The sequence below is a fragment of the Canis aureus genome, chromosome 16 (assembly GCF_053574225.1).
Source record: "Canis aureus isolate CA01 chromosome 16, VMU_Caureus_v.1.0, whole genome shotgun sequence".
Classification (NCBI taxonomy): domain Eukaryota; kingdom Metazoa; phylum Chordata; class Mammalia; order Carnivora; family Canidae; genus Canis; species Canis aureus.
This window is the reverse complement of record NC_135626.1, coordinates 14,318,593-14,346,257: the sequence shown is the minus strand read 5'-3', so window position 1 is coordinate 14,346,257 and position 27,665 is coordinate 14,318,593. Positions and strand designations below refer to the sequence as shown.

At 49.9% G+C, this 27,665-nt stretch overlaps 1 protein-coding gene across 8 annotated transcripts in view; it reads left to right on the top strand.

Annotated features, from left to right (window-relative positions):
* RAP1GAP2 (RAP1 GTPase activating protein 2) overlaps positions 1 to 27,665 on the top strand; it is a 224,356-nt gene that overhangs the window by 26,430 nt on the left and 170,261 nt on the right. For 6 of the 8 annotated variants that reach the window (XR_013354047.1, XM_077851696.1, XM_077851697.1 and 3 more), the window contains one exon: positions 20,340 to 20,375. Coding sequence is in view for 7 of the 8 variants with exons in the window: in XM_077851696.1 (XP_077707822.1) it covers positions 20,340 to 20,375 (36 nt within the window). In the remaining variant the exon portion in view is untranslated. Of the gene's footprint in view, positions 1 to 16,319; positions 16,427 to 20,339; positions 20,376 to 26,980; positions 27,114 to 27,665 lie in introns of those variants that run through there. The other 2 variants (XM_077851700.1, XM_077851704.1) reach the window with 2 other exon arrangements.

Genomic DNA, 27,665 nt, shown 5'->3' with positions numbered 1-27,665 from the left:
CAGGCAGAGGGAAGAACCCCCACCCTTTGCTGTGGGTTAAGGAGGATTCAAACAGTGGAGGGGGCGGGGGATGGTAGGAGTGGGGTTGTGTGGGGAGGCTGGGAGTGACTCAGGGCTGTGAGGTCCCAGGAGTGATTCCCCCAGGAAAGTCTCATCACATCTTTGCGACTTGGGCAGGAGTTGGGAGAGGCTCTGTCCTCATCTCCAGGCAGGTGTGTTGGGTTTTCTGAGTCCAGGGGTGGGGCAGTGTGGGTGTCTGCTAGATCTGGCTGTTCAGGCTTCAAGAAGCTACCTGAGGTCCCTTGTCTTTTCCGAGATGTTGAAGAGTGGGGATGCCCTTGGGGGACCTTGGGGGGCCTGTTTGGGGCTGCAATGGGGGACTGGAGCTGAAGGGCATAGAAGTTTCTGGATAGAGTCAGATGCCAAACATGGGTAGGGCCTGGGCACATCTAGCTGGGACTCCTGCTCAGCCCAGGGTGTTGAACCAATTTGGTGGAGGTGGCTCAATTTCCAGAGAGATGACCCTCCTGCTGCAGGCACCCTAATACCCTCTTCTCCCTGTTTCTGTCTGGAGCAAGTGTGGCTGAACCACCATGGTTCAGAATGACTTGACTCTTGAAGAAAAGGGACCCGGCATGGATGGTGGTGGCAGCAGCTGGTTAAGCATAAGGGCTCTGTTGTTACTCAGACCTGGGTTTGTATCTCAGCCCCACTGCCATCTCACTGTGTCTCCACCTGTGTTCCCACAATCAGAAGCTGAGAGAAAGGCTTGTGTGTGATGGTTTATTTGGGAGGTGATCTTGGGAAACAAGGGTGCAGCAAAGGGCATGAAGGGGAAAGGGGAAAGCATGGAGGTGGCTGGCTGACTTAGTCCGTGAAGCATGGGACTCTTGATCTCAGGATTGTGAGTTCAAGCTCCATGGTGGGTATAGAGCTTATTTAAAAAAATTAGGAAAGAGGAAAGCAGAATGAGGATGCATTTTTATTATTTTATTATTATTTGTTTATTCATTCATGAGAGACAGAGAGGCAGAGATTTATGCAGACAGAAGCAGGCTTCCCCTGGGGAGCCTGATGTGGAGCTCAATCCCAGGACCCTAGAATCATGACCTGAGTGTAAGGCAGATGCCTAACCAACTGAGCCACTCAGGCGCCCGAAGGATACATGTTTTAAAGATTTATTTATTTATTTATTTATTTATTTATTTATTTATATTATTATTATTAATTAAATATTTTATTTATTTATTCGTGAGACACACACAGAGAGAGAGAGAGAGAGAGAGGCAGAGACACAGGCAGAGGGAGAAGCAGGCTCCATGCAGGGAGCCCGACGTGGGACTCGATCCTAGGTCTCCAGGATCACGCCCTAGGCTGATTAGGCCTAAGTAGGCAGCATTAAACTGCTGAGCCACCAGGGCTCCCCTGTATTACTTTTTTATTGGAGTTTAATTTTTCAACATATAGTATAACACCAAGTGCTCATCCCGTCAACTGCCCCCCTCAGTGCCCATCACCCAGTCACCCCATCCCTCCATCCCCCCTGCCCACCTCTCCTTCTACTACCCCTTGTTCATTTCCCAGAGATAGGAGTCTCTCATGCTTTGTCACCCTCTCTAATTTTTCCCACTCATTTTCTCTCCTTCCCCTATAATCCCTTTCACTATTTTTATAATCCCCGTATGAGTGAAACCGTATGATTGTCCTTCTCCGATTGACCTACTTCACTCAGCATCATACCCTCCAGTTCCATCCACATCAAAGCAAACGGTGGGTATTCATCCTCTCTGATGGCTGAGTAATATTCCATTGTATATAGAGACCACATCTTCTTCTTCTTTTTTTTTTTTTTTTTGAGACCACATCTTCTTTATCCATTCATCAGGTGATGGACACCGAGGCTCCTTCCACAGTTTGGCTATTGTGGACATTGCTGCTATAAACATTGGGGTGCAGGTGTCTCAGTCTTTCACTGCATCAGTATCTTAGTGCAATTGCTGGGTCATAGGCTAGCTCTATTTTTAACTCTTTGAGGAACCTCCACACTGTTTTCCAGAGTGGCTGTACCAGTTCACATTCCCACCAACAGTGCAAGAGGGTTCTCCTTTCTCTGCATCCTCTCCAACATTTGTTGTTTCCTGTCTTGTTAATTTTCACCATTCACTGGTGTGAGGTGGTATCTCATTGTGCTTTTGATTTGTATTTCCCTCATGGCAAGTGATGCAGAGCATTTTCTCAGCATGTGCTTGTTGGCCATGTGTATGTCTTCTTTATTTATTTAAAAAATATTTTATTTATTTATTCATTGAGAGACACAGAGAGAGGCAGAGACACGGGCAGAGGGAGAAGCAGGCTCCCTGTGGGGAGCCGGATGCAGGACTCGATCCCAGGACCCCGGGATCACCATCTGAGATGAAGGCAGACGCTCAACCACTGGACCACCCAGGTGCCCCAAAGAGGACTTCTTTATGGAGCCAGATGACGGTGTCTTGCCCATACCTCTCTTTCAATGCTTTGGTGCTTCTCTAGTGCGAAGTTCTGCTTCATTCTGATCTTAGCCTGCCATGCTATAGTTTTTTTTTTTTTTTTTTTTTTCTGTTTGCCACAATCCTTCAGGGCTTCTGTATAGTTATGAGAGGATTCCTTTCCACCTGCTCAAGATGTAAAGCAGCCATAGGGACTCTCACAGCAGATGGGACATCAAGATGAGTTGTGTGCTCTGGGGGACTTGGCCTAAAACCAGAGTGTGCTGAGCCCTTGGCTGTGCCCACACTAAGGTCTCAGGGCCGCCTGGTTTCCCACCACCTTCCCTAGTTCAGATCCAGGGCTGGCAGTCTCCTTCCTGGATTATGCTGGGTAGGCTGGCTGGGCCCTGCCAGGTCTGGGTCAGCAGATGGCAGCAGGCATGGGCACCTGGGGACCTTGCTGATTAGATAACTGGCAGTGAGCAAGAGCAGGAGAGGAGTGATGGGCAGTCAGGCACAGTGGAATGTGCACAAGTGTCTGTGGTGGGCATGTTGCTGCACATCTTTGTATGTGTGGGTCCTCTGAGTATGTCCCCATGTGCATTGCTGTGTGCATTCTTGTGTGTTTCTGTTCTTTCCTCTGGTATGTGTGTTGTTCATACACTGGGCGCTCTCCAGAGTCCTCAAGGGTGTGACTGTCTCCTGGCAGGTGATACCTGACCCCAGCAGGATTTCCTCAGCCCTGGGGCTTCTTAGTCTTCTGCCCTTCCCTGCTCTGCTGTCTCTCCAAGTTTCCTGTCCCTGGACCTCCTTCTGTTTTGAGGAAGTTGCTTCTTTCCCGCTGGCTGTGTGGGTGCGCATTACCTTTGGGGCAGGGCCTAGGAAGGATAACCAGTGCAACTTCCAGCCCCATGCTTTGAGATCTGAACCTAGGGTGGCAGATGGGTGAGCCCTAGATTGAGGAGATGAGTCAGGCACGGCTGCAGGAGGTGGGCAGAAGCTTGGCTGTATGTGTCAGCATGCTTCAGGGAAGTATGTGTGCACCCCATACACTTGATCCCTGCCTCCCTCAGAGGCCTGAGTATCAGTGTAGCTGTGGGAAGCCCCCCCCCCCCCCCCCCGCTCTGATCCCTCCCATCCATGTCCTCTTCCTGGGTAGCTGTGGCCAGCCCAGTTTCTGACAGGGAGCAGAGTGGTCTCTGGAGCTCTGGGCATTGCACTGGGGCCCTTGTCCTCAAGTAATTCCTGTTGCCACAATCATTTATATTTATGGAGCTCTTCCTGCACCAGATCCTGGACTGTTCACTGTGCAGGTATTAGCTCATTGGCTCCTGAGAGCGATACTATGAAGTGGGTTCTGAAAGCATCTCCATTTTATGAGGAAGTGGAGGCTCAGAGAGGCTGAGTCAGTGCCACAGGATCACACAGCTAGTAAGTAGTGGAGCCGGGATGTAACCCAGCTCTGTTCTTGACTTTTGCTGCTGTTCTGTTCACTCTTCACAAAGCTGGACCATCTCATTCTTGCAGTCTCCCCTTGAGAGTGGCTGTCCCAGATCACCCTCTCCAAACAGGGCTCCCCACCCACCCAGGCCCTTTTGGATCCTATCAACGTGTTGTAAATATGGGTATGAAGTTATCCCTCTTTAATCTTTCATCCCCTACTCCCCGGGGGGCAGGAATCCATTTTGTTCACCATTGTATCCTCAGCACTAGCAGAGCCTGGAACACAGTAGGGATGGTCTGAGACCAATTCCAGTGTGTGTGTGTGTGTGTGTGTGTGTGTGTGTATGGATGTGTAGGTTTCCCCATATATGTTACAAAACGACTTTTGGACACCAACGGGGTGTCTGAGCATTCAACTCAATCCTGACACAATCTACACCCAGAGATAGCATCGCATTCCACAGTTAAAGGGTTCAGTCCAACAGATGCTAGTCAAGCCCAAGCTGCCACCTGTGCTTCTTATCAACTGGCTATAAATCAGAGCTTCTCAGGACCTCCTCTTCAGGTTGGGGTAATTTGCTGGAACAGCTCACAGAACTCCCAAGAAACATTTTTCTTACTAAATTACCCATTTATTATGAAAGGAAGTAAATCAGGAGCAGGCAGATGAAAGAGGTGTGTGGGGGCAGTGTGTGGGACAGGGTGGGGCCCATGCTGTCTCCAAGAGCGCCACTCTCCCCATCCTCCACAGGTCAACCAACATGGAAGTGCTCCCAGCCCTGTCCTTGTGCCTTTTTACGGAGGCTTCATTACATAGTCATTGGTCAAGTCATCAGCCATTGGCCTTTGAATCACCCTCCAGCCCCCTACCCTCTTTGGGGGTTAGGGGATAGGACTAAAAGTGCTAGCCCTCTAATCACGTGATTGATTCTCTTGGCAACCAGCCTCTAACCCTTAGTGCTTTAAAAAGTCACCTTTGGGGCAGCCCTGGTGGCACAGCGGTTTGGCGCCACCTGCAGCCTGGGGTGTGATCCTGGAGACCTGGGATCGAGTCCCATGTCAGGCTTCCTGCATGGAGCCTGCTTCTCCCTCTGCCTGTGTTTCTGCCTCTCTCTCTCTGAATGAATAAATAAATAAATCTTAAAAAAAAAAAAAGAAAAAAAAGTCACCTTTGTGGGGCAGGGCGCCTGGGTGGCTCAGTGGTTGAGTGCCTGCCTTTGGCTCTGGGCATGTGATCTTGGGGGTTAGCCCACATCAGGCTCCCCATGGGGAACCTGCTTCTCCCTCTGCCTGTGTCTCTGCCTCTCTCTGTCTCTCATGAATAAATAAATACAATCTTTAAAAAAAATCACCTTGTTCACATAATGAGACACCTTTATCACTCTCAGCACTTGCGAAATTCCAAGAGTTTGGGGAGCTATGAGCTGGGAATTGTAGACAGAGGCCAAATACATATTTCTTATAAATCACAATATCCCAGGATGCAGTAAATAGGCACTTATTAAATTAATGAATAATGAATGAATATATGCAGATATGTCTGACTCAAGGCCGTAGCTCTAAAATCCTCCTCTGTGCTGTCTCTCACACAGCAGAGACCATCGTAGGATGGCCAGGGGCACAGGCTCTGGGGCCAGCGTGCTGTGCTGGGTTCTAGTTCTGGCTCCATTGCTGTTCTGGTTATTTTATTTTATTTTGAAAGGATTTTATTTATTACTTATTTGAGAGAGAGGAGAGAGTGAGAGAAAGAAATTACAAATGGGACGAGGGGCAGAGGGAGAGGGAGAGGCAGACTCCCCACTGAGCAGGGCCCTGGCATCATGACCTGAGCTCAAGGAAGATGCATAGCCAGCTGAGCCACCCAGGCGCCCCTGTTCTGATTATTTTATTCTGCATAATAAACTGCCCAGAAGCTTATGGCTTAAAACAATGGTGATATTTGTTTTGCTCAGGAATCTGTACTTTGGGCAGAGCAGTCATCATCCGGGTGGCTCAAAGTGGGGCTGGTCTGAAGGCTAAGTTGCTCGTGTCTGGCATTTAATGCTGGCTGTTGGCTTGAGGACTCAGTTCCTTACTACATGGGCCTCTCCGTGTGCTCTGTCTTCTTGTCACATCCCTGTGTGCTACTTTGGGCTTCCTCACAGCATTGGGGCTGGGTGAAGGGGCAAGAATCCCAAGAAAGAGCCAGCAGAAGCTATTTTAGTTTTTCTTTTCTTTTTCTTTTTTTTTTTTTTTTAGTTTTTCTTACTTATCCTTGGAGATGGTGCAGCATTGTTCCTGCCACAGTCACAGGTTCATACAGATCTAGGAGGAGGGAAGAGAGATTCCACCTCTTAGTGGAGAGGGGTGTCAGTGTCACATGGTAATATGAGCATGTGGGATGGGGGATGTATTGTGGGATGGTGTGGCTGTCTTTGTTTTTTGTTTTTTTTGTTTTTTTTTTTTTGCTGTCTTTGGAAAATACAGTCAACCTGCCACAGTTACTTCCTAAGAATGTGACCTTGAGAAAATTACTTAGTCTCTTTGTGCCCCAATTTTTCCATCTGTAAAATGGGGACAACATTAGCTTCTTTCTTTCTTTCTTTCTTTCTTTCTTTCTTTCTTTCTTTCTTTCTTTCTTTCTTTCTTTCTATTTTATTTATTTATTCATAGAGACACGGGGGGGCAGAGGCACAGGCAGAGGGAGAAGCAGGGTCCATGAAGGGAGCCCGACATGGGACTCGATCCAGGGTCCCCAGGATCACACTCTGGGCTGCAGGCAGTGCTAAACCACTGCGCGCCACCAGGGCTGCCCTCTTTCTTTCTTTCTTTCTTCCTTTCTTTCTTTCTTTCTTTCTTTCTTTCTTTCTTTCTTTCTTTCTTTCTTTCTAATTCATTTCATTTCATTTCATTTCATTTCATTCATTTGACACAGAGAGAGAGAGTATAAGCAGGGAGAGTGGTGTGCAGAGGGAGAGAGGGAAGCAGACTGCCCGCTGAGCAGGGAGCCTGTCCTGGGGCTGTATCCCAGGACCCCGAGATCATGACCTGAGCCAAAGGCAGACGCTTAACCGACTGAGCCCCCCTCCCCCTGCCTTTTTAAGATTTTATTTATTTGACAGAGAGAGAGAGTGCACACACACACAAGCAGGGGAACAGCAGAGGGAGAAGGAGGAGCAGACTGCTTGCTGATGCGGGGCTGGATCCCAGGACCCCAGGGTCATGACCTAAGCCAAAGGCAGATGCTTCACAGACTGAGCCACCCAGCTACCCCCACTGGGTTATTTCTTTAGCGGTGACTGTAGTTCACCTACAGGTCCCCTATCCCCAAGTGAGGTGTTGGTCCGGGTTTTCACCATGCTGCAGGATCCAGCCCTGATTTCTCCCCCATGCCTGTTTGTGATACAGGAGGACCCTAACTGTTTGGAGGCTGTTTAAGGGTGGGGAAGAGGGGGGCCTTGAGTGGAAAGGGCCTTTTCTGTCTCTATTTGTTGTGTCCTTCTGAGTTAGCGCTGTTCCCTTCACAGAGGCAAGGGACAAGCATTTATGGAGATGTCCCAAGGCTGGGACTCCAGCAGCATTCCTCTGGGCCTGTGAGGGCAAACCCCACTAGGACCCCCAGTTTTATTCAGGAGAATCGTGATAAGTGCATCTTGAGCATACTGTGTTTGAGCTGTGGGGCTTTTTAAAAGTGTTTGGGGGTGCTCCTTACCTCTCCTTCATCCTCCACCTGCTTCCACCTGAGTCACTATTCATCTGACAGAAGGATCTCTCCCCAGCCCAGTTTGCCAGGCTCTGGGGAGGTATCTCAGGGTGTGCTTTCTTGGCCCAGTTGGGGCTGCTCCTCACTTGGCGTTAGCAGGGGCCCAGGAAGACTCTTGGTTTGCCGGAACCCAGCCTAGCCCTAGTTCTCATCTGGTCCCTCCCTCATGCTCTATAGGAACAGCAGGCTCATTAAAAGCAGGGCCTGTGGGTTTGAATTCTGCCCCTTGCACCTGCCAGCGCTATGACCTTGGGCAAGCTCCTTAATTTCTCTATGGCTCTATTTCCTCACCGGGAGAGAGGACATGGTTGTGGCAAGGCTTAAGTAAAGTAAGCGGTATGACATAACTGGTTCATGGGAGATTCTCGAGAAATGAGTGCAGTTATTCTTTACAGATGAAGAAAACGGAGGCAGAGGGCATTGGAGTAGGTTTCCCCTCAGCTATATTTGATGTGAGACCAGGACTGGAACCCATGTGTTCTGACACCAGGAGATAGTTGTGGCTTTATCTCCTGCAGGACCTAGGATTCCCGCAGCCCCCATCCCTCATGCCAGGGGGCAGTACGGCTGCCATCCTAGAAATGCAAGCCAGCCACCCCTTTTTCTTCCTTTGCACTACCCAAAATTGCCTGCAGAGGGTGCTGATGCCCACATTCCAGCCCATTCAGGAGAGGCTCTGCTGGTGTAGGGGAGGGTTGGGAGTGACCCCACTGGACAGAGGGATCATGAAGAGCTGGCCCTGTGATCTCCTTTACTGAGATCTCCTTCAGATAGTTCCAGGGCCACCAAAGATAACAGGACTGTTGTCATGGATTTCTCACTGGCCCAGAGTCACCAGGGGAATTTGTTAAGTGTGCAGATTCCCAGGCCCCACTCTAGAATGATGGAATCAGAACTTGAGCAGTACCACTGGCTGACACATCTGTAGGTCTCTGCCGGGCACTCCTCTGAAGGCTTCATGCATAGTAGCTCATTTACCCCTCCCAGCAGTCCTCTGAGGTGGGTACTCCTATTGTCTCCATTTTATAGATGGGGTGTCTGGTCTGAGATACAGAGAAGTTGAGGGACTTGCCCTGGGTCACACTGCTAGTAAGCAGCAGGGCTGGGGTTTGAACCAAGGTTATTTTAAGCCCCAGGTGACTCTCATGCCCAGCGCCTTTGGAAACCTGGGCTTGTCCCCTTTCTGGTCTCCTTTAGCAAAATTTATTTGTCATTAAGTAGGGTTTATTGTGCTTTTCTTTTTCTTTCCTTTTTTTATTTTAAAGATATTATTTATGTATTTGACAGAGCATAAGCAGGGGGAGTGGCAGGCAAAGGCAGAGGGAGAGGGAGAAGAAGGGTCCCCGCTAAGCAAGAAGCCTGATGTGGGGCTTGATCCTAGGACACTGGGATCATGACCTGAGCTGAAGGCAGACGCCTAGCTGACTGAGCCACCCAGGTGCCCCTTTATTGTGCTTTTTCTAATTATAGAAGTACTGCATGCTTATTTCAGAAAAGAGAAAATTCAGAAAAGCATAAAGAAGTAAAAAAAATCATGATCCTTAGCCTCACCCCTTGAATGATATGGCATGGAACATAATATTTAGCTTGTTTTATTCCATTCAGAAATATACTGCAACTGTTTTCCCGTGTCATTACATGTATTTCTACAACTACTTATTTATTTATTTATTTTTAAAGATTTATTTATTTATTCATTCAGAGAGAGCGAAGAGAGAGGCAGAGACACAGGCAGAGGGAGAAGCAGGCTCCCTGCAGGAAGCCCGATGTGGGACTTGATCCCGGGTCTCCAGGATCACACCCCAGGCTGCAGGCAGCGCCACACCGCTGCGCCACCGGGGCTGCCCTACAACTACTTTATATTGGCTGGAATACACTCGGTTGTTAGGAGGCACAATCTTTCTTGAACTTAACTTGTCTGTAATTTAGGTCATTCTCATAGTTTCACAGTTATGACAACACTGTGCTGGAGACCTTCAAAAGTACAACTTGACGCACAGCCCTGATTCTTTTCTTCTTGGGATGGTGTGGAATTGGGAACAAAATTGCTAGTTCAAAAGCATACATATGAAGAAACAAACCTCTTTATGAAAGCATAATATACATACAGAAAAGTGCACAGATTTTAAGTGTATGGGTGAATTTCAAAAAGTTGACACACCCATGTAAAACCAACACCCAGATCCAAAAACAGGCCTTGAAGTTTACTGCAGAAGCCACCTTGACATGCACATAAGGATTCTAATTTGTGTTGTCAAATTTCCTCCAGCAAAGCTATATATTGGTTTCTTTTGAGTTTTCTTTTTTTTTTTTCTTTTTAAAGATTTTATTCATTTATTCATGAGAGGCACAGAGAGAGAAAGGCAGAGACATAGGCAGAGAGAGAAGCAGGCTCCATGTAGGGAGCCCTATGTGGGGCTCAATCCCAGGATTCCGGGATCACACCTTGAGCCAAAGGAAGACGCTTAACCGCTGTGCCACCCAGGTGCCCCACCTTTGAGTTTTAAGATTAAAGCACAAGCTCTTTGCTTAAAAGAAGAGTGGATAGAAGGACCATTTGGAGTCAGGCAGTGAAAGAGAGATCCTGGGCTGCCTGCCCTTTCTGGAAAGAGACCGACTTCCCTTCAGAGTAGAAGAGGTGTCCCAGGACTGGGAGCACTGTTTGAGCTCCAAGTAGCTTAAGAAGTTTTTAAAGAAATGAGCCTTTGTAGTTGATACTGTTTCAGCTCTTGCTTGTTTTATTTTTCCATTCATATACTTTTTTTTTTTAAGTTTTTATACAGAGAGAGAGAGAGAGAGAGAGGCAGAGACACAGGCAGAGGGAGAAGCAGGCTCCATGCAGGGAGCCCAACATGGGACTCGATCCCAGGTCTCCAGGACCACACCCTGGTCTGAAGGCGGCGCTAAACTACTGAGCCACCCGGGCTGCCCTCCATTCATATACTTAATATTTTTTTTCTTTAACTTATAACATGTTCGTGGCAAAAAAAATAAAAATAAAAAAATCAATCAATCAATCAATCAAGCAGTACAAAAGGACATAAAATGAAAAGTCCCTTCCCTCCAAATTTCAATGCTAGCCCCATTCTTCCGAGGTAACTAGTCTTGCTTGGACCATTGCTTATGTTCCATTCCAGAAATTGTCGAGGCACGTATAAGAATTTATTTATTTATTTAAGGGGTGCCTGGGTGGCTCAGTCAGTTGAGCATCTGACTCCTGATTTCGGCTCAGGTCGACCTTAAAGTGGTGAGATCAAGCTCATGCTGGTGTGGACTCTGCTTAAGATTCTTTCACTGCGGGCAGCCCCAGTGGCACAGCAGTTTGGCACTGCCTGCCGCCCGGGGTGTGATCCTGGAGACCCAGGGGTCCACGTCGGGCTCCCTGCATGGGGCCTGCTTCTCCCTCTGCCTGTGTCTCTGCCTCTCTCTCTCTCTGTGTCTCTACGAATAAATAAATAAGTAAAAAACCTTTATTTTTAAAATGAGAATGGCTTTATGTTTTTATTTTTTATATTTTATTTATTTATTTATTTGTATTTGCTATTTCAAACAACGGTGTAATTAGCATGCATATGCATAGATCTTGTCTATGTATGAGTTTACATGTGGAATAAATCTCTAAAGACAAAACTCTGGCACAAAGGGTATGTGCACTTAAAATTTTTTTTTAGGATTTTATTTATTTATTTATGACAGACACAGAGAGAGAGAGAGAGAGAGAGAGAGAGAGGCAGAGACACAGACAGAGGGAGAAGCAGGCTCCATGCAGGGAGCCTGACGTAGGACTCGATCCTGGGTCTCCAGGATCACACTCCAGGCTGAAGGCTGTAGGCTGGGCCACCAGGGCTGCCCTTGCACTTAAAATTTTGATAGATGTTGCCAAATAGCTACCTTAACGATGGGAGTCCTGTTTCCTTCTATCCTTGTACCATTGTCCAGGTTTGTTTGTTTGTTTCTTTTTAAAGATTATATTTATTTATTCATGAGAGACACAGAGAGAGAAGCAGAGACATAGGCAGAGGGAGAAGCAGACTCCCCTTTGGGAGTCTGATCTGGGACTTGATCCCAGGACCCTGGGATCACGACTGGAGCCAAAGGCAGACACTTAACCACTGAGCCACCCAGGTGTCCCAATTTGATAGCTTTTTAGTCTTTAGCCACACGTTGCTAGCAGTTCTTTTGGTAGCCTGGCAATACTGAGCAGATCAGAATAAACCCAACAGTCTTGACTCAGGGGCCTACTCTTGGAGTCTGCTTTTTGCACTAGCACTGCTCTTGCAATCTTTTGTCATCGTCTTGCTTTTCAGAACTTGTGCAATGGGAAATTCAGTCTGGCCCTTGAGATAGTGTGTGTGGGGAAGTGATCAGTGCACAGTAAATCACAGTGCAGGTGTTAGACCTCATTTTGTCTCCATCCCAAGGTGTGGATTTCTAACTGATGAGTGTTTGCTGGCTCTGAATGCCATTGCAGCCTGTTTTCCTGAAGATCAGAGTGTCCTTCTCTGCCACTGTCTTGTGTCCGCACTTGGCTTATGAAGGAAGCAGGGGTGAATGTAGCCTCCCCTTTGAGGAAAGGTCAGCTGAAGTCCCAAAAGAGTATGTGGCCTGCTGAGGGTGGTTCAGTGGTCAAGGTGGGAGGAGAGCTGAGCCCCACCTGGTCCCTACTGGTGCCAGCTCCTGCTGTGTGGAGCAGGGGAGGATCTAGGCCAAATGATCTAGTGCCTGTTTCTCCAGGGGCATCTGTTTTCTGAGCTTCCCATAGCAGCTCCTCTCCATGCTTGTCTCCTCCTTCAGCTCCCACTAGTGGCTGTGAAGACAGAGCTATCGAAGTAGGGGAAACCACATTGCTGCTCCCTTCCTCCTGCCCCCAGGGGCCTATAGACACAGTGCAGGGGCTATTGGCAGGGGCTTGAGCTTCTTCCTCCTCTGGTCCTAGCCCGTGTTCTCAGCTCCACGTTTATCTAAAGCCTGGGGAGCTGGGTGGGTCCCCTGGAGCTCTGTCCCCTAGTTCCAAGTTCTGGTGGGAACTTGTCCCTCAGCTGGACCAGAAACACCCACAGGCCTCCCCCAGGGAAACCAGAGCCTTGTGACCTGGTGACCCCAAGTTGGCTCCATGGAAGGGGAAGGAGCAATCTCAGGAGAGGAGGAGTCTCTCTTGCCTGGTGGAGGCTCTTTCTGACTTCATCCTTGGTTTCTCTTAGCTGTTGAGCTGTGCTTTGCTTTCAGGTCCTTAGTTTCCCTGTCTGTAAAATGGGCACTGCATGAATTGGGCCTTTGTGTAGGTTCCAGAGTTAGTGGGGCAGGTTTGACCTGGTGATGGGCATTTGTCAGTGCAGATTATCATATAGAACAATGACTGATAACTTGGTTTCTGGAATCCGACCTAATTCTGCCACCATTGTGCTGGGCAAATTTTGTCAAGTTCCTTGACCTCTCTGTGCCTCAGTGTCCTCATCTGTAAAATGAGGGTAACAGTGGTACCATCTCAGAGGTGGTGTGACACTGAAAGGAGCGAAGTGGTTAGGTCAGTGCCACCCATCGTAAACTCCCAGATAGAGGCACTGCCCTTGGCTCCCCTGTCCCCATGGCTTGTTTTGTCTCCATTCTGACTGCTTGGCCATCTGAGTCAGCGGAGGTCTGGGAGGAAGCTGGGCTGTGCTTGGTGGGGGTGGGAGGGCTGGGCCTAGCTTACAAAGTGGTTCTCTTTTCTCTGACTCACAGTCTTTCCCAGAGAGTGCGTGGACCCCTCGTAGAAAAGGAACTGAGGGGTCAGAGCAGGGGCGACGGGGAGCTGAGTGGGACCATGGAGGGGGTGGGATTGTAGCAGGTGATAGTTAGAACGACTTCCATTATGGCATGGAGCCTGTCCTGAGTATTCACATTCATTTGCAATCTTGTGAGTGTGGTGGCAGCCATCATATTACAGAGGGGGAAACTGAGGCCTCAGGTCAGGTTACTTGCTGGGGGTCACACGGCTCTAAAACTCAGGAGCCTGGAGCTGTGGAAGGGAGAGTGGAAGGTGCTCTAAATGGTTCTCACATCCCTCTAGAGCTCAGAGAGTAAAATATAAGTCATCTGGGATCGTCCCTTCTGTCTCTGTGGGCCCTTACTCTGAGGACTAAGAAGGGCGTGGGTCCATCTGGACTCTCCAAGGTTCCTGGATCTTAGTTGCTTCAAGGATGTTCAGGATGCTGTGGGTTCCATGTCTCTTCCTGCTGATGCCGCCAGGCCATTGCTACCCCTTGGCCAGGGGTCTGCATCCATTACTCCATCTTTTGTGGTTACCATGCAAGAGAACAGAACCCCTGGTGGGAGAATCCAGCCTCCAGGTGGCAGCAGCTGGAGCCTTGAAATGCTCCTGTCTGTCCGTTTTACAGACAGGGAAACTAAGGACCTGAAACTCCTGCCTGTCTGGTCTCTGGGCCACCCTGCTGACCTCCAGATGCTTGGGGCTGGGCCTGGGCCTGCATCCCTACTGGGTTGTGGCCTCTTCCCTCGGTATTCACCTGAGTGTGTCTGTAGACTATGAGGGCCTGCATGAGAGCAGCTCTCAGCTGCCTCTTCCCCTGGAATAAGATGTTGGATCTCATGAAAGCATGGTTGTGTGTGTGTACAGATAAGACTAGATGATGGGAGGTTGGAAGTGCCCAAGCTTGTTGGCATAACCTCACTTCATACTCTCCCACATGAAAGAATGTCAGATGATGTGCTCCAGTGATGGGTTCACTATGAACTCTCTCTAATTGATAAAAAAGTAAGTAATTTGCAATAAGAATTGTGTTATTAGTAACCTGCATGGCACCCAGGCCTGGGCTCCCACCTGGTGCTGTCTGTACTTAGTACAGTGCTTGGCCTGGAATTGGAGTTGGTGTGATGACGGAGCAGGCTGAGTGGGCTTTTCTCCACTGTACTCTTACACCCACCAAGCTCTTTATCTTAGACTTCCTCAATGGAGAGTGGGAGAAATCCAACTCATGTTGGATTTAGGGATAATGGGATATATAACTGGCCCTTAGCTCTGGGAGTGAGGTCTGCTGAGTTCTCCTGCCCACTCCTGAGCTAGTCACTGTGGCCAGCAGGGTGGGTGCCCTGGTCAGCCAGGCTGGCAAGATGCTCCCTCTGGGGGTGGATGGAGCACAGAGCTGTTTTACTCAGAGGGAGACCAAACAGATGCAGGGCAGGCAGGACCCAAGGCGTCCATGCTGTTTGCTGAGCCTCCCCTGGATGTGGGGTGGGTGCAGTGTGGGAAGACGTCTGGGTGTGGAGGGGACATCTAGTGGGAAGCTAGTGGTCTGACGCAACCCCAGAGGGTGGGCCACACCATCCTTCCTTTCCTGGTGAAGGTGGGGTGGAGGATGTGGCTGAACCAAGGACCACCATGCTCCTGCTGAGAGGCCAGCTGCCTTAGAGAAAAAGACCCCACACTTGCCACTCACAGATCAGAACTGGGCCGGGCCATGAAACCTGTGGCCCATAGCCTTCCCTCTATGGAGGAGTCAAGAAAATAGAAATGCCTGTGCCCTTTGTCCATGACCTGGGGGTGGCCTTCTGGTACCACAGCACATGTCTGATGTTCAGAGTGGCATTGGGCCCCAAACAGGAAACCGTGGGGAGGGTGGGCCATTGAGAAGGGCCATGGCAGCTCTGTTTCCCTTTCTTCACTGCTTGGGGCAGGGTATGGGCCTGGTGCCCTGCTAGCACATGTGCCATGCCTGTCCTTGGGCTGTCATTAGTGAGTACCTACTGTATATCTGGGATGGTCAGCACGGGTGCATATAGAGACAAGGGCTAGCCTTGAGTTCCAGCAGGAAAGAAACACACTTCCACACATGTGCCACTCTCCTACCTCCACTCCTGCCAGCGAGAAGTGTGACATTGCTGACCTGGGATCTGTGCTTGTGCATGTGTATGTGTGAATGCACCTTGTGGGCATGTGTACAGTCTAAGCGTGTGCCTGGGTGTGTGCACATGGGTCTGCATCCATGCACGAGCCTGTCTTCTGGGGAGTTACATGGACACGAGGTCTGTGTGCAGGTGTCTCCATCGAGGTTTGTATGAACTAGCATATTAATGTGCAGTGTTTGCATGCGTGTGTATGTGGGTGTCTAAGGACACTTGTATGAACATACCTGTGTGCATCTGTGGGTCCTTTGCTTGTATATATATGCACACGTGTGTGTGCCTCCATGCTGCTGGGAGTGTGTGTGGACTTATGTCTGCAAGTGTATAGGAGTGGGGCTGATTTAGCTGGTGTGTGCTGAGCCAAGGTGGGGCAGGAAGGCAGCCCTAGGGAGTGAGTATGAAGGGCTTGTGTGCAAGCCTCCTGAGCCTTCCAGCAGGCTCTTTCTCTTCCTCACAGGCACTCTTGTGAGAATCCTCCACCTTCCTTTGGGTTCTGGGAAGCCAGGGCTCTGTGCGACCTAGCTGCCAACTCGGGCTATGGTGCAATCTGCTACCCGAACGCCTTCCGGAGCTGTGGGTTCCTCTGGGCGTGGGGAAACTGCCCTCTACAGACTCCCCTGTTGTCTCCTTGCCTCCTGGAGGGCAGGGCACACCCCCAACCCTGCGGCCTCACCCACAGGAAGTGCTGGGGTTGGGGGACAAGCGATGGGGGAGGTGCTACACTGGGCGTCCCGCCCTAAGCCTGTGGCCCCACTGACCCAGCTGCACCACAGCCCTTTTGTCAACAGCTCCTGAGACATCACTAGGACGTGGGGCCCGCGGCCACAACCATGTTTGGCAGGAAACGCAGCGTCTCCTTTGGGGGCTTTGGATGGTAGGTAACAGAGGGGGGGCAGTTGAAGGGATGGGAGTGAATCTCTCTGGGAAGTCTTGGATCTACTGTGGCTGCCCGTGGGAGCGCAAGAGTGGCAGGCTCGGGTTGTGCCTGGGTGGGTAGGGTGGCATTTCAGATGCCAGGGCTGGATGGAGATGGTGGGGTATCAGACACTAAGTTTCTTCTCATTGTCCCTGGAGTACGATCTAGGTGTGCGCAAGACTGCGTGGCTGTGGTTGAATGTGTGTGTCTGTGTCATGTTCCCATGTATGTGAGGTGCCTCTGTGATGATTGTGGGTGTGTGTGTGGCTTGTCTGCAGCTGCCAGTCTGTGCGGCCGTGTATGAAGTGTGTGCCTGGCCGGGTAGGTGTGTTATGGATGTGTTATGGATGTGAGCATGTGTGTACTCTGGATTTCCAAGAAGGTAGGCTGCAGCTCTGTTCTTTTGTAGCTTTGTGGGCTCTCTTGTCTTTGCATGTGTGCCATGCTCCTGTCTGTGTCGTCTCTGTATGTGACTTTGGGGGCTTCTGTGGCCCACTGCACCTTTGGGCTGCCTCCTCTGTGGGGGTGACCTGTGAGGGGAGGGGCAGACCTGTCTCCTGAGGTCCCTCCCCCCGCCCCACCCACGGCAGCCAATCCTAGCTCTGTCCAAGCCTGCGCAGTTGGCTTTGTGCTCTAGTTTCTTGCCTGGCCCTTGGGGCCACTTTTTGCCACTGAGCTTTTTTTTTTTTTTTTTTTTTAAAGATTTTATTTATTCATTAATTCAGAGAGAGTGAAGAGAGAGGCAGAGACACAGGCGGAGGGAGAAGCAGGCTCCATGCAGGGAGCCCGATGTGGGACTCGATCCCGGGTCTCCAGGATCACACCCCAGGCTGCAGGCGGTACTAAACCGCTGAGCCACCGGGGCTGCCCGCCACTGAGCTTCTGTGTGGGACAAGGGAGAGGCTCTTTCTCCCCAGGGGGCCAGAAAATGGGGAGACTGAGGTCAAAGACTTGTCTCTGGCTCCCAGCTGCTGGCAGCTTCTCCTCTGTTGGGGAACGGGGTCTAGTGGTTTTCATTATCGGTTTCCTTTTAGCTTCTGGATCTGGGGTGTTGTCAAAGAAGAGGTTCCCACTGCTGCAGGGGGTGCCCTGGTGTGGAGGCTGGTGGCTGACTGGGGGTTGCACAGGGGCTGGGGGGTGGGGTGGGCGGGCTCTGCCCCTCTGGCCGGTTATGCTTCTGTGTGGGTGCAGTGTCTGACTGCCCTTCCCTTCTCTCTGAAGGCACTTTGCCACCCATCCTGCGGCAGGAAGGATTGTGGGTGCTCCATGCTTGGCAGATGGGGAGAGTGAGGAGGAGATCGTGCTAGGGCTGGCATAGTGTGGCCTGGTGCCTGCTCACAGACCCTCTCTGATGCCCGGGTCAAGGAGTTGCTGTCCTGAGTGTGGGCTCTCGGTTCGAAATACCTTGTCTGCTTCCCAGTCAGGCTGACTGGGATCGCTACAGGGCAAGGTCCAGGCCATGAGAGAGTTTCCTCTGAGAGCCATGCTTCTCAGGAGGCATGGAACAGACCGAGGAACTGTGTGTGGCGCATTGCACATGCGCAATACGTGCTTCTAGGATGACTGAGTGACGTTTTGTCCAGGACAGGCATTTGGTTAGGGGCTCATTGAGTTTGAGGAGACAGCAGGGCTTCCTGGTGGGGTTGGAGGGTTAGAGTAGGCATTGTCTGGAGATGATCTGAGACTGACGTGCAGATAGCTAGAGCCCTGGTCCACTCCAGGTGGTGGACAGCGTCTTGAGGGCTGGTGTTCTAGGAGCTCCATTGGATGCCAGGGTGGATGACCAGTAGCATCTGGGGTAGACAAGGTGAGGAGAGGGAATGGCATGGGGCAGGTGGGTGGTGGGGAGTTGGAAGGGGCCCAGAGAACCTAGGGGGTTTGGCTTTCTAAAAAGAGAAAAGCCCAGTGTTGCAGGCTCTGCTCTGTGTTTTGTGTCAATGTAGCTGAGGCCAGCAGCCCTGGCCTCCCAGGGCCACACCCCAGCGTGGAAACCCTGTGGACAGAGCGTTGGGTAGGTGTGGATGTGGGTGCTGGGCCAGGGGTTGCTGTGACCCACAGCGCCACCGCGTGGTGTGCTGGTTGGGTTGAGAGGGTGCCACACCAGAGGGCCCGGTTCTAGTACTGACTCCACCTTGACTCATTGAGGAACTCAGACAGGATACTTCCCCTCTCTGGCTCTCAGTTTCCCCATGTAGGGGATTTCCACCTTATACACAACGTAAGGATGTTGTAAGAATTAAAAGAGATTCCTTGAGAAGATGTAAAATGTAAGAGCTTATTGTTAGGAGTTACAATTAGGTAGCTTTCGGCTACAAATATTATAATAGAATGTGGAGATCTCCCTTCTGGATTCACCCTACCCCCCATTTGGGGGCTGAATGGGAGAGGAGTACCACCTGCATGCCAGAGGGATCAGGGGCCCTATGAGACCTTTGAGGACAGGTTGTGGAGGCTCCATGGAAAGGGGCCTAGGACGCAGTGGGGAAGAAGCTGGGAGGGACCTGGGGCGGGAGCCTTAGGGTATGGCTTGTTTTGCTGCTGGGAACTGGGATCAGAGGTGCTGAGAGTTTACTCAGAGCAAAAGGATCCCACCTCCCAGCTCAAGGGGTTGGTGCTGACCTGCGATTACTGGGGCAGCTCTGTGTCCTCCCTATGTGGCCCCTGACACTGCTCCTGTCCTTGTGTTGCCCTAGTAGTCGCCTGGATAGGAAGCCTGTGGCGAAGCTGGCTGACTGCATGGGGTGGCTGAACGATCTTTCCAGGGTTTCAAGCATCCTGGATTTTGTACTCATGGTCATGATGACGTACGTGGTGGTGGTGACACTGAAGGTGGTGGTGACACAGGTGGTGGTGGGGGTACTGATGATGTGGTGACATGGGGTGTGGTGACACTGATGGTGATGGTGACAATACTGTTGACATCGTGGTGGTGGTGACAGTGAAGGTGATGGTGACAGGCGGTGGTGGTGACACAGGCGGTCGTGGGGACACTGATGGTGGTGGGACACTGATGACGGTGATGGTGACATGGGGTGTGGTGACACTGATGGTGATTGTGACAGCAGTGGTGTTGATGACATGGTGGTGATCGTGACATTGGTGGTTATGACCCCTAAATAAGAGGAGACACTGACAAGTGGGAATCTAGCCCACCTTTCTATCTCTCGAGAGAGGAAGGGGCCTCTTTTACCAGCCATAAGGGCTGACATATGCAGAGGGTAAAAATAGAAGCTTAGCAGCACTGCCTTGTCTTCCAGCAAGGGTGGGTGCAGGCTGGGGTGGAGGAGCTGGCTGCCAGGACAGTCTGCTGTAAATGTGATCTTCCTTGCTCTGAGCTGAATGCATGACAGATCCCACTTGCCCATGCACCATGGAGTCTGCTTTTGGGTTCTGCCTCAGGAGTGGGGTCTGTCGCCTCGCATGGACTGGCAGCTTCCAGGATAGGAGGGTCCCTGGTGCTGGCATCTTTCTAAAGCAGAAGCCTAGGAAATATCAATGTGTTGAATGTTTAACTGCTAGTGACTGATGAAGCTGGTTTGCAGAGTTCTCTTGAGGAGTGGGGGTAATGAAAGGAGATGCTATATACACAGTGCTTGGGATTTCTGGATGTGGAGTCAGAACCTGGATTCTGGCTGGGCCAGTGATGTTATCCATATCTCTAAAATGGGAAGAATAACAGTACCTGGCTCATGGGGTTATGCATGGCTCCCTCCCTTTCTGGGCTGGAGGAGAGCTCCCCTATGTAGGGACTGTCCCCTGCAGGACCCTGTTGGTTTGGTAATCTGGACTGGCCCAGGGACGTTCCCTGCAGATGGGTTGGGGGAGCCTTCAGCCTCAGCACTGACCGCAGACTTTGCTTTTCTCTCGGCAGGATCGACAAGACCATGCTGGCGAGCCTAAAGGTCAAGTAAGTAGCCATTTCCCATTGTGTGCCAATCAGAGATGATGGTAGGCCAGAGCACCTCTGGGGCCCTTATGTCCCCCTGGACTGTGGGAAACATGCACGGGGCTGTTGGATTTGTCAGATTCTCCATCTCAGTCTTAGGGGTTTAGGATTGGAGAGGTTGGACCAGGCTCTTGATTCCTAGGACATCTGGAGAAAGGCAGATGCTGGAATGGAAGCAGCAGGTGCCGGGTCGATGGTAATGTGTGTATCTTTTAGGCTGTAACTTGGTGTAAGGAAGATAATTATATTTCCTATCACTGTGGTTATTACATGAAGCCTCCAGTCCATCAAGCTTTCTGAAATTTCTACCTACCTGGAAAATTGTGCCACATAATTCTAGAACCTCATAAAATACCCCAGTGTGTGCGTGCCTGTGTGTGCATGTGTGTATGTGTGTATGCATGTGCCTGTGCTTGGGCACGTATGTGTGGTCAGTTGGGCATTGAGTCATATGTCACCAGACAAACGTCATCCTGAGAGCCCAGCCCTGGGGCTCCCTGAGGCTTCAACACCAGATTTGGGGTCTGGGAATTGCCTGCTGCGCTTGGCTTTATGTCTGCTTGTCTGTATGGGAAGCTCTGAGCAGACATATCTCTCCTAGAACCTCCAACTCCTCTTCCATCACCATCTTTGCTCCTTTCCCATGTGTGTTTCTGGCCAAACCATTTTGTTTGCATCCTGATCCCCTTTCTTCCTACAGACTAAAAAAAAATCAGCTTTTATCTTCATTCCTTCCCTGGACAGTGAGTACTGACCAACCATCTGCTCCGATTGAGTGACTTGAAAAGGAGGGAAATTCTAGGAGGAAAAAGTAGCATTGGTCACTAGCCCAAAATATTATTCTGCCATATGTGAATTAGCTTGTGCATGAAAAATTTCTCCAATGAGTGTTCTTCTTCAGAGGCAGCTTTTCCCACTGGCAGCACTCCATCTCAGCTGAAAGGTTTTCCAGGCCGGCCTCCCTCTGCCATGCCATTTAGTTGCTAGCACTGGCTGTGTATGCCCTGGATACAGGTCACTGGGCAAAGCACAGCCAGTCTTGAGGATTGGAATATAGAGGGTGAGGCTTCCCACTATAGTCTGTTTTACTCAGAAGGGTAAGTGTGAACAGTTAGCAGGGAAGGGATGTATGACAAATAGTCCCTGCATTCTGAGAGCTTTTTGTCTCTCTGTAGACTTGGTGCCAGAGGTGCAGTAGGAGCAGTCTTGGAAGACTGCCAGGATGAGGTAACTTCTATAGCAGCTCTTGAAGATGGGATGGGACTATGGGTACACCTGTGCCTATGATGGTTGGCATGAGGTGTGTGTGTAATAGTACAGCTCAGTGTTCAGGGCAAGTCACTCCTGGGCAAGATATTTAACTTCTCCAGACTTCAGTTTTTGTATCATTTGTCCAGTGGGCAAAATGATGTCGGATTTTCCTAGAGCTTCTTATCTACAGATTGAGGTTTAGGCACGAGAGAGGGTTACTAAGGGGTGCAGAGTGGTAGGACTGTTTCTTTTGGTGTTATTTTGGGTTCCTAGTTCAATTTCACAAGCATTTATTGAGGGCCTATTTAACTGGTAAAGATAATGTAGGTAGGGGCACCTGGGTGGTTCAGTGGTTGAGCGTCTGCCTTTGGCTCAGGTCATGATCCCAGGGTCCTGGGATCAAGTCTCACATCAGGCTCTCCACAGGGAGCTTGCTTCTCCCTCTGCCTGTGTCTTTGCCTCTCTCTGTCTCTCATGAATAAATAAAATCTTAAGAAAAAAAAAAAAAAAGATGGTGTATGTAAAACCTGGAAGGGAACTAGTTACAAGGTGGCTGAGGGCACTGGCAAATTTTGAGATTGGGACCCCAGTGGGTATCTGGGGTACAGTTTGAGTGCTTTAGTCCTGGGGAGGTGGTGTTGAGATGATTGTTTGGGACAGTATGTAGGACTGTGTATCTTACTTGTGCTTGGTTAAGAGTCTTCTGATTGCAAGAAAGAAAAAAACTCAGTGTGATCTGGTTAAACAAAAAATTACGGAAAAGATCCCAGGGTGTCTCAGGGAACCCAGGGGAGGAGGTGGAGCTAGAGTTCAGGAAGGCTTGAACAGGAACTGGAAACCCTCCAAAACCCTCAAAATCCCAGCTGGTTTCTTTGCAGTAATTGCTAAACTGATCCTAAAATTCATACGGAAATAAGGGTAATCTTGAAAAAGAATAACAAAGTTCGTGGACTGTACTTCCTGATTTTGAAACTTACTACAAGTCTATAGCAATCAAGACAGTTTGGTACTGGCGTGAGGATAGCTGTATAGATCAATGAAATAGAATTTAGAGTCCAGAAATAAACCCTCACATTTGCGGTCAGTGGATTTCCAACAAGTGTGTTGTGACCATTCAATGAAGAAACATAGCTTTTCAACAAATGGGTGCTGGGACAACTCTACCCACATACCAAAGAATGAAATTGAGACCCTCTCTCATACCATATATGAAAATTAACTTAAAATGGATCAAATATCTAAATGTAAGAGCTAAAACCATACAACACTTAGAAGAAATCATAGATGAACATTTTTGTGACTTCGAATAAGGCAATGATTTCTTAACAGTGACACCAAAAGCATAGCAATGACAACAGGAACAGCACGTTGATAAATTGGACTTCATCAAAATGAAAAACTTTTGTGTAATAAAGGACACCATCAAAAAAGTAAAAAGGCAAACCACAGAGTGGGAGAAAATATTTGCAAATCACGTATCTGATAAGGGACTCATATCTAAGATATATAAAGAACCATTTCAATTCAATAATACAAAGCACACTTAAAACATGGGCAAAGGATCTGAATAGACATTTCTCCAAAGAAAGTATATGAATGGACAGTAAGTACATGAAAAGATGTTCAGCATCATCAGCCACAGGGAGATGCGTATCAAAGCCATGGTGAGCTACTCCTTTATAGCCTCTAGGATGACTATAATCAAAAAGAAGATGATGACAAGCATTGGTGAGGATGGGGAGAAACTGGAACCCGCATGCCCTTATTTATGCTGCTACTGGGAACGTAAACTCTTGCAGCTGTTTTGGAAAACACTCTGGCAGTTTCTTAAAAGGTTAAACATCAGGTGCCTGGGTGGTTCAGTTGGTTGTGTCTGCCTTCAGCTCAGGTCGTGGTCCTGGGGTCCTGGGATTGAGCCCCACATTATGCCCCTGCTCAGCAGAGAGCCTGCTTCTCCCACTCTGCCTGCTTCTCCCCACTGCTTGTGCTCTCTCTTGCTCTCTTTCTCTCAAGTAAATAAATAAAATCTAAAAAAAAAAAAAGTTAAACATAGAGTTACCAAATGACCAGCAGTTCCCTTCTGAGATATATACCCAAGAGAAATGAAAATATATGTTTGTATAGAAACTTGTAACATGAATGTTTATAGCATTATTAATAATAACCCAATGTGGAAACAACCCAAAAGTTCATCAACAGATGGATGGGTAAACAAAATGTGACATATCAATTCCATGGCACGTTATTTGGCCATCAAAAGAAATCAGATATTGATACATGTTACAACATAGATGAACTTTGAAAACATTATGCTAAGTGAAAGCCACAAAACACCACATACTGTATGATTCCATTTATACTGAGTGTCTAGAACAAGCAAATTCATAGAGATAGAAAATAGACTCATGGTTTCCTAGGGCTGGGGAGGTTGTTGGGGAGAATAAAGGGAGAGAGTGCTTGCTAAAGGGTAGAGGCCTCTCTGTGAGGTGGTGTAAATATCCTGGGGCTAGATAGTGGTGCTGGTGGCACAACTTTGTGAATATATTAAAAACCACTGGATTGTATACTTTAAAATGGTGAATCATATGATATATAAATTACATCTCAGTGCAACCTAAAAAAGAGAAAGAATCTTACTGGCCCAGCTCGGATCATTGTTTCTCTGGAGGGATGGGGTTTTATGGATAAAATATGGTTGCTGTGGTCATCACTCTATGTGAGAGGAGTTCGTTCTCAGAGAGGAAGGGTGGATTGTGGGCTGGGCAAACACCATAAGAGGTTTTATCTAGCTGCCCCCACTGCCCTTGGCACTAAAAGGGAGTTTTTTTTTTTTTTTTTTTATTAAAGATTTTATTTATTTGACAGAGAGAGTACAAGCAGGGGGAGTGGCAGAGGTTGAGGGAGAAGCAGACTCCCTGCTGAGTAGGGAGCTTGACTTGGGGCTCCATCCCAGGACCCTGGGATCATGACTTGAGCCAAAGACAGATGTTTAACCAACTGAGCCACCCAAGTACCCCTAAAATGAGCTCAAAGAATGTACCCATTCTTCCATCCTTCTTTCTCCCCCCACTGGTGGTACCTAATACGGGGCTCTGCCTGGATGTCCAGGATGTGGCTCTGCACACTGATGTGTCCATTAGGCAGCCAGCTACACAGGCTACAGCTCTCCTAGGCACCAACATGCCACCTGCATCTACCTCTGCTAGGTAAGATACCTTTTTGTCTACTAGGGTAGCCCATTGGCCTCACAGAGCACCAAACCCCCTCTGGGCAGTGGCCTATGTTCCCAGTTGCTTTGGCTCCTTTTCCAGGGACCTGATACTCTCCACACAATCAGCACCTACCTCCTGGAGGCCACACAGCTCTGAAGATGGGGGTTCTGGCCCTGGCACTGTTGGAGCACTTATGTGTGCTAACTTGTCACCTGTTGCACAGTTTCCCTGAGGTTTCACAGCCACCTTCTGAAGCGGTTGCCACTATTCTACATGTTAAAATGGAGGCTCAGAGAGGTTAGGACACCTGGCTAAGATCATGGAGCTGGGGTTTGAGTGCAGGTCTGTACTTCATGGCTGGTGTAGTCTAGGCTGGAGCTGAGTAGTTCTCAGCACCTCCCCTACTCCCTGCTTTCCCACTCTTGTTCCCCCTCATATGCTTGGAGGTATGTACGTAGTCTGTGGCCCTTGGCCACAGCATGCACCTCTGCCTTCACAGCACATGCCCTTGCTGGAGACCCAGGTTCGGTGGCATCTCTGGTGCCTGAATGATGCGGCCTCTCACAGGCAAGCAGTGCAGGGGGCATGGAACACATGGGAACACTGGAAGGGGGTGGTGGCAGTGCACAAGAATCCTTCAGGTACCACCAAAATGTTCTAGAACCTTCTGGGGCTGCTCCCTAGTCAATTCCTCTTATACACCCAGAGCAGGTGCTGAGAGTTTGCTGGGTTGTCAGGATGGGGGAGCTTGCTGTTGTAGGGGATTAGAACACCGCATCAGTGCAGCTCACAATTACTAGGCACTTCCGTTTTAAGCCCAAAGCCAGGCCCTGGGATTGGTGGGGAAACAAATATGAAACAGACACATCTCTGTTGGTGAAAGCTTACAGCCCTGCCCTGCAGGCATACATTTGGAACGACAGTTGCCGTGGAATGTGATGAGGGCTAGCAGAGATACCCTTTGAGAGGATGGAAGGGGTTTCCTGCAGACTTGGTGATGCCTGAGCCATCTCCAAGGGTGAGTAAGGTCAGCCTGCTAAAGAGAGAGGCATTCTGGGTAACAGCAACAGTGCATACCCAGTGAGGTTAGGAATGCAGGGGGTGGGAGGGATGTGGGGCAGTTACTACTACAGATGGAATACTGGGGTGGGGTTTTGGGGGCAGGCGGGGCTGCCTATGGGAGTATGGGACAGCTGTACAGAGGGCTGAGCAGACTTCTCTGGGTGAGTGGGAGCCATTGAAGGGTTTTAAGCGGAGAGGAAACCAGATTTGAGTCTGAGGGCCCCCCTGGCTGCCCTCTGCTGACTCATTGCAGAGGTTGGAGGCTAGGATGGGAGCTGTGGGGTTAGGGAGAGTGGACAGTTTGGAGAGTTATTGAGGAGGTGGTCCCCCCAGACTAGATTGGTTTGGATGTGGGATATGAGGGCAAGGGAGGTGTCAAGGTGAAGCCTTCCGAGTTTCCTGTTGAGCCCTTGGGTTTATCTTGGTCCCAGTTCTGGAAATGAGGGAGTAAGGCTCTGAATACAGAATCTCTGCTCCCTCCTTTTCCCTTTTTGCGTGGCTGGTTTAGATCCTGACCCTCGTACCTACCCCCTCATGGAGGGGACAGAGGAGAGGAGTAGCATGTGGAGGGTTCTAAGAGTTGGTCTGTTGCCAGGAAACAGGCCAGGCAGTCAGTGCCTTCTCCCTGACCTTGCAGGCAGACCTGGTGGTAGTCCTGGGCTCTGACCCCTACCTTGCTCAGTTCCTAGGAAGCCTCTGGCAGGTGAGCTCCAGGTAAGCACTGGCTGGCGCTGGCGCCCTGTAACCATACCTGGCTGGACATGCCTGCAGGGAACCCGCTTTCGGACACCTTGTGGGCTCTGAGTCTGAGAATAGTGCTGGCATGCGTAGGCATGTGTAGGCGTGTGTGTACACTTGCTTGTGCAGGTGGACATGAGCTTCGAGGGCCCATGTGGGTGACTGTGTGGTGCCTTTTTTGGCTTTAGCGAGTTCCTATGGTAACCACGAACATGTCTCTTTTGGGATCTGGAGTCTCAGGGCGTGAGTGGCTACAGGGAGAAGCAAGGCGGGCGGGTGCTTAGCTGGCAATTGGGCTGTGGCCTGATTTCATTGCCAGGCACCAGGGATGCACCTGGAGGTGCCATTTGCCAGGCAGCAAGGTCTGCAAATTCCAGGGATTTGTGTGTTCCTGGCCCTCATCCCGGCTGGTCCCTGCCATGCCTAGGAAGCCCTGGTGAGTCCCTGTTCTGATTTCTTGGTGGACAAGCAGCTCCCTGGGTCTTGACCAGGTCTGGGTGGGTATCTGCTGATGGGCGAGCAGGGTGCTGGCTGGCAGCTCTGGCTGGTGGGCACTGAGCATTGGGCTCTATTGAGATGGGTATGGGGCTATGGGCAGGAGGGGTTCTCCTTATTCCTGGGGCCCTGTAAGGGTGTTTGCCATGTGGCTGGTGAGCTGAATGGTCCTTATTGATCCCATGGGACAGGGCTGAGTGTGTGACTATGGGAGACAAGGGCAGGGAAGCAGGAGAGCAGGATGCAGATGGCAGCCTGTGGCCCACCAGCCTGGGTCCAGCTATCCTTGGGGGAGCACCCTCACTCCATTCAGCTCCCTGAAAAGATCCTTCGATCCCTAAGTCCCTGGCCATGTGCTTGAGCTTCTTCACAGGTCTTCAGAGGCCTAGAGGCCTGCTGGCCTGATCTGGTGAGAAGACTGAGGGTCTTGTGAAGAGGAGTCTGGAGGGCTCTGCTTGGTTCACCAGGACCTGGATTTGGCCAGGGCTGGGGA